Source organism: Penaeus vannamei, chromosome 2, assembly GCF_042767895.1.
Source record: "Penaeus vannamei isolate JL-2024 chromosome 2, ASM4276789v1, whole genome shotgun sequence".
Taxonomy (NCBI): Eukaryota; Metazoa; Arthropoda; class Malacostraca; order Decapoda; family Penaeidae; genus Penaeus; species Penaeus vannamei.
This window is the reverse complement of record NC_091550.1, coordinates 41,428,149-41,435,648: the sequence shown is the minus strand read 5'-3', so window position 1 is coordinate 41,435,648 and position 7,500 is coordinate 41,428,149. Positions and strand designations below refer to the sequence as shown.

Here is a 7,500-nt window from a genome sequence, read left to right as displayed (position 1 = left end):
AGAGAGAGAGAGGAGATGGCAAGCCGAAAACCAGAGAGAGAGAGAGAAAGAGAAAGAGAAAGAGAGAGATGCAAACCGAAAACCAGAGAGAAAGAGAGAGAAAAGAGAGAGAGAGAGAGAGAGAGAGAGAGAGAGAGAGAGAGAGAGAGAGAGAGAGAGAGAGAGAGAGAGAGAGAGAGAGAGAGAGAGAGAGAGATGCAAACCGAAAACCAGAGAGAAAGAGAGAGAAAAAGAGAGAGAGAGAGAGAGAGAGAGAGAGAGAGAGAGAGAGAGAGAGAGAGAGAGAGAGAGAGAGAGAGACAGACAGACAGAGAGAGAAATATGCAAACCGAGAACCAATTTGATTCAAAAGCCACGTGACTAGAAAAGTGAATGGCTCTATGACTCACACAGGTGTTGGTCGCACCTGTGAGGTTCAAACGCAGGAATTACCTTAAAATGAAAGGCTTCCTTAGTTAATTGATCTAATTTTATAATTACGTGATATCGTGATAATTTAGATCGATGTGGAAAGTCGGATAAATGTAGTTGGAAATTCAACTTAGCGTTTTTTTTTTCTTTTTGTATTTGAATGAAGATAAATTTGTAATTTTCTTATAGATGCATTAGACGAAAGACGAAAAATGAAATGTGAAATAATGCTTTAGTTTGTACGTTTTGTTGTTTGCATATTTTTTTCTTTCTTTCTTTCTTTTCCATCTTTTTCTTTTCGTTACAGAGCCAATACCATAGCAAGATGACTAATTGTATCTGGAATTTGTACTTGCTTCTCATGTTTATCTTGAATTGTCACTATTAATTTCCTTTTGATTATTTTACTGAAAAGTATATTAAGAAGGGCTTTGTGCAATACCTATCATCATATATATTTTTTATTGATTGTTTGTGAACACCACACGGAAGAATAAATCATATGATCTTGACCTTTTACTTGTTTTGCAGAATATCAACAGAGCGTAAGATATATATAGTATATATATATATATATATATATATATATATATATATATATATATATATATATATATATATGTATGTATGTATGTATGTTTATAAGTATATACACATATACATATATATATATATATATATATATATATATATATATATATATATATATATATATATACATAAATATACATTATATATATATATATATATATATATATATATATATATGTATATATATATATATATATATATATATATATATATATATATATATATATATATATATATGTGATATATGTGTATATACTTATAAACATACATACATACATACATATATATATATATATATATATATATATATATATATATATAGATATATATATACATATATATATACATATGTGTGATCGTGTGTGTAAGTATGTATATATAAATATATGTAAATATATGCATATAAATATACATATATATTTACATGTTTATATGCATATACATACACACACACACACACACACACACACACACACACACACATATATACATGTATATATATATATATATATATATATATATATATTTATATATATATATATATATTGTGTGTGTTTGTGTGTGTGTGTGTGTGTGTGTGTGTGTGTGTGTGTGTGTGTGTGTGTGTGTGTGTGTGTGTGTGTGTGTGTGTGTGTGTGTGTGTGTGTGTGTGTGAGTGTGAGTGTGTGTCTGACGGTGTGTGTGTGTGTGTGTGTACGTGTACGTGTAAATTTATAAATGTATATGTATATATGTGTATATATATACATATATATATATATATATATATATATATATATATATATATATATATATATATATATATATTATACAATGTGTGTGTGTGTCAGTATGTATATATATACATATATACACAGATATGGTATATATATACATACATGTAATATATATATATATATATATATATATATATATATATATATATATATATATATATATATATATATATATATATATACATATATATACATGTTTACATATACATATATCTAGTTATATATATATGCATATATATACATATATATATATATATATATATATATATATATATATATATATATATATATATATATATATATATATATATATATATATATATATGCTCATTTCGTGTAAATATACCGAATAAATTGATCAAGAATCACTCATAAACTGATACACTCATAAGTAAGTAGGTAAATCATCCCCCCCATAAATAAATAGATATATACGATAAACCACTTTCTCCGCGGACTAATTAATTACCTCAGTGACTAAACGACTAAACAACCGTCTCTTAAACACCAATCCTGCCATGATGCTTTAGCCTGTGAGTGACGTCATTTCCGGTGCTGGAGAACTATCGGTCACGTGTCTGCAGTGTGGTCACGTGATGCCATTTTGATGCTGATGTGACGGATAAAAGAGGAAATATATCTTTAGTTATGATGCTGATGTGATAGATAAAGGGGTAATGTAAATCTATGGTTATGTTGAAATGATTGATAAAAGGGGTATATATAGATATAGAAAATAATCATGTATTCAAATAGAAGTAAAAATTCATCGCTGGAAATTCGTGTCCTCATATGCTAAAGAGTGTCCATGCATGGCAGGTTCAGGCCAAGCTGTTGTAGCGCCCGGCCATAACACATGTAATTGGCAATGACACTGTGGCATGGCGGTAGTGCAGTGAAGTGGCCACGAAAGCAATTTGTAGAGCGATGGCCATGACACAGAATGCTTGCCATATCACTTTGTTCTGCCCATAATACAAGGAATTTGCCAGATCGCAGTGCTAAGGCTATAGTGTAGAATGTTGGCCATATCACAGTCAAATGGCCCTAAAAATGTAGTCATTTTACTGTGTAAATGGTGATAACAACATTGGATGATCTACACACAGTGATGTGGCCATAACACTACAGGCTGTCTGTACCAGAGTGGGTAAGCTAGAAGGCAGTCTAACTAAAGGCAGGCCAATGCAATACAAACCGGCCAACAAAAGCAGTGTTCTGGCCATATCACTATGTAAGCTCATCAAACTTAAAAAAAAAAAAAAAAAAAAAAAAAAAAAACCTGTGTACGGACTGGCCACCAACCACACACCGACCTGGCCTTAGCACAGTGAGTCGGCCCACAATACAGACCAAAGACGACCTCCATTTGGCTACCTGACTTCCGAGCCGCCTGAGGTAGGGGGTAAAGGTAGGCCGATGCGAGTAGGGCAAGGGCGACGAGAAAAAAGGGAGAGAGAGAGAAAGAAAAGAAAAGGGTAGGTGACGCTGAGTAAGTATTTACATCCCTTTTTTGACACTCTGTATTCGTCGTCTTTGCGTCCTTTTTAGAATGTTGAATGTTGTTCACTCCACACATACACTGCACATCACAAGACTCGGATAGCGATTTCCTTTGACCCTTAGACTGTGTTCAAGACCACTGCTATACCTGGATGACGTATGCCAAAGAAATATAACTATCTATTTGTATCATTTCTATTCTCTGTTGATGTAAGAACAGACAGACGAGAAACTGGAGCTCGTGACTCGCTTGGCTCGGCTTTGAATGTCATAATTATGATGACTGGTGAATAATCTGTGTCATTTCAATAAGTAGAGAGAGAGAGAAAATACAAGACTTTTGGCCTTCGGAAGCGGCAATGGAGAGTTCCCATATTTTTTCCTGTTTGGAATACTTTTCCTTGTCGTACGAAGGGCAAAGGTCGTAACATGATCAGCAATTTTGAACCTTATGTAGCCTGTAGGATAATCTATTATCCATATCCTGTAGGGTTTTGCCCAATCTCTGCCACCCTGTAGGATATTCTCTATATTGTTTTGAAGCTTCTTACATCTATTTTAAAACAGACTTCCCCATAAATATAATAAACTAGAAACAAGGTTTAAAATATATGATCTCGTTACAGTATCCAACTTAAAAATCTCTTTTATCCAGAGTTGTTCTATCATAATAAATACATGATTGGATCTCCACTTCCTTTTTCATTCATTTACCTTTTTTGTTGTTATTCATCTTTGTATTTTCCTACATAGGTATTCGCTTACTTAGATTGTGGGAAACCATCCAGGACCACTTGAGCATGTATTTGTTTTTACTGCATTAGCATTGAGTTGAACGTCCTAATATGACCTGTTCGGGCCTACCCTTCCTTCAATCTCTTAATGATGTTTTCCTTACCATGATTTGATGTCAAGTTATACATATTAATAGTTAAATGATGTGATTAAAGTTTTTTTGCTCTAAATATGAAGAGAGAGAAAAAAAAGTCACATTGGTGTTTTCTATATGCAGTTTATTTTTTACTTAAATACTGGAGTGTATTGATGTAGCTAAATGACTCATGCTGTTAAGAAAATGCGATGGTTGTCTTCAGTAATTTTTTTTTCTTTTTCTTTTTTTTCTTAGTTTCATTGTGCTTTTTACACATAAGTTCATGTCATTTTCCAAGTACGTTTTCTTTTTGGCATTTTTTTATGATTAGAAATGTCTTGACTTGATTTGAAAAAACATTTTGAATTGTTTATCTTGCTTGTTATTAAACTTATATTAACTTGCGTGTTGTGTACGCATGATTTTTTTCTTTATTATTGTTTTTTGTTTTGTTTATTCTTTTTATTTTTTTTTATTGGCGCCTTCGCTTTGTAATTCTCTGGTTCTCTCTTGTTACCCCTTTCCTCTTCTCCTAAACGTGTTCATTTGTTCTGTATCCCTTGTTCTTCATCTTTAAGGGAAAACAAAACGGTAAATTCCATCTCAACAATTCTTAATTTTCTTTCCTTTGATTAATCTTTCGTTGCAGTTATCGATTATGTTCCACAACATCCAACGACCACAACATCTGCGTTTTCTTCCACGCGTATCATTTATTAGATAAAAAAAAGAAAGACAAAAAAAAAAAAAAAAAAAAACGAGCAAGCAACCCTATTTCCCATTTTCTGTCACTAATATTCCCGTTTTCTCCGACACAGGTGATCCAAGACTGGAAGTACGTGGCCATGGTGCTCGATAGACTTTTCCTGTGGGTGTTCACCATTGCGTGTGTGGTTGGAACGTGCGGCATCATATTCCAGGCTCCTTCGCTGTATGACACGAGGAGTCCTATCGACCAAATGTACTCTGAGATCGGGACTGCTAGCTCGACGCTGTAAACAACCGCCACGGAAGCTATCCTTCAGACGTACTTCCTTTTAATCCGTGTGCATCTGTGTCTGCGTAGGGTGTGTGTGTACGTGGATCCGTGGAGGGAGTTTGTGTACGTGTGGGGGAGTGTTTGTGTTCCGTTTGTGTACGTGTGTTACGTGTAAATATATTTTTTTCCTTCCTGTCTTCTACTTCTCCATGTATATTCGGTAAATTTCGTCGTTACTAATGTGAGAACTCGTCAACTGTGAGAAAGTTTCAATCATTTTATTTCTTGTCGTTTGCTTTCTTAGAAAAACAAAACAAAAACAAAGATGTCTATCGTGCGAGACTAATGAAGAGTTTACGTGTAATAATTAGTCTTCATTTTAAGTATTTTTTTTCTTTCTTTTCTGTCTTTACTACAAATATAGTAGATTTGGCTTAGTGTAGGTCGTGCATCTTTCTTTCGAATTCTAGAAGTTACTTGGCGAGCTGAGCAAATCTCGCTTCTGGACTCGAGAGATTAGGCGAGAGACAGGTCAGACGAGGCCAATCGAGGCGTGGAACCTTAAAAGACAAATCAAGCAACTGTCAGAGAGATCATGCAATCGTTAGATCATGTAATTGTCAGATAGATCATGCAATTGTGAGATAAATCAAGCAATTGTTAGATCATGTAATTGTCAGATAAATCATACGATTGTCAGATAAATCATACGATTGTCAGATAAATCATACGATTGTCAGATAAATCATACGATTGTCAGATAAATCATACGATTGTCAGATAAATCATACGATTGTCAGATAAATCATCCGATTGTCAGATAAATCATACGATTGTCAGATAAATCATACGATTGTCAGATAAATCATACGATTGTCACACAGATCATGCGATTGTCAGACTGATTATGCGGTTGTCAGACAGAGCAGTTATTGGAAAGATCATGAAAGATCTGGCTATGCAACTGCCAGGCTGATCATGCAGTGTTACTGATAACTGACAGCTGACAGGTCTTTGGATGAAAATGATAAGAAAAGGCTTCAAAATGGCAGGGGTATCAGTCAGAATTAAAAACTGAAGGATCTAAAGAATTTTCAACGATATTATTTACTTGGGAAATGAAAACAAAGACGTTTCTTATTTTTCTTGCCATGAATTAGGCAGATTTTTTTTTTATTCTTTTAAGGCCCTGTAAACCTACAGGTTACTTGTTGATGTAAGGTCATGGGGTCATACAAATCGCAAATTTCAATCGTCTAGGCCCCCTCGTATTGCTTGACCTAATTTTAAACGCGGTTGTCCTTTTTCAAATGAAATTTTAAGATTGAAGAGATTTGATATTTGAAAAACAAAAAATGAAGTTTGGCATTTTTTTTTAAGTGGCCATAATGAAATTAAGAAAAAGAAAGATTAGTTCAGGTAAAAAAAATGATACCAAACATTATTCAAGAAAGAAACGGAAACAAAATCAAAGATAAATATGCATATATACACTAATTTTCCCAAAATTTGATCACAGACTTCAAACCATAAAGTGATATTTTGTGAGGCATTCTAGGAATCATTATGATTTTAAACTCTTCAATTCAACATAGAAATACACTTGAAACATGATGGAGATACACATAGAATAAGAATATATTTTTATCATCTTTTCTTGGATAAACTGAAGTTGTTCAGCCTATTACACAATGTCGTATGAAAGTCCAGAAGGCGGAAATGAATCTCAAATGCCGTTTTCTATTTTTGCCTTGTTTTATCGGGCACAGAAAAAAAAATCTTTATGGACGTGTTGATAGTGTTAATACTCTATATACGTTAAGTCTTTTAACAGTTCGTCGTGAAATCATTATGCTTTTTTTTTACTCTCTTTCTTTTCTTTTGTGTGTGTGAAAATTTTTCTGCCAATCAGGATTGTGCTTCGTGTTTCCCGCCTTTTTTTTTCATCTCGTGTTTCCCGCCATTTTTTTTTCTTTTTTTTTTCCTCGTGTTTCCCGCCATTTTTTTTTTCTCTCGTGTTTCCCGCCATTTTTTCCCCGTGACGTCACTCGGCTTGCGCTTCTTGACAACTTTTTAAGCCCTGTGTATGTTAAATAGTATGGATCTAGGAACTAATGTTTAGTGTTTAAGAAGTCAATTTTTACGTATTTCTAAGACGTATTGCGTGCACATGATTACCGACAAGGAGTCTTAACATTTGTTCAATCGGTGGAGACGTGTTGGAATTTTTGACCCGAAATGAAAAAAAGAAAAAAAAAATCCTTTGCAATGAAGGAAGGTTTATCCGTTTGTGGGAGCGCATGGTTTTAATACTTATGATGTGTATCTTCGGCTCAAATACAATACAAACGTATAATTATGTACATAAT

General features: G+C 33.5%; 1 protein-coding gene across 1 annotated transcript in view; it reads left to right on the top strand.

The window, feature by feature from the left end:
- LOC113820412 (nicotinic acetylcholine receptor beta2) overlaps positions 1-7,500 on the top strand; it is a 433,088-nt gene that overhangs the window by 424,183 nt on the left and 1,405 nt on the right. The window contains exon 11 of the mRNA XM_070136889.1: positions 4,971-7,500. This exon is cut by the window's right edge and continues 1,405 nt beyond it. Coding sequence (XP_069992990.1) covers positions 4,971-5,150 — 180 coding nt within the window. The 3' untranslated portion in view covers positions 5,151-7,500. The remainder of the gene's footprint in view (positions 1-4,970) is intronic.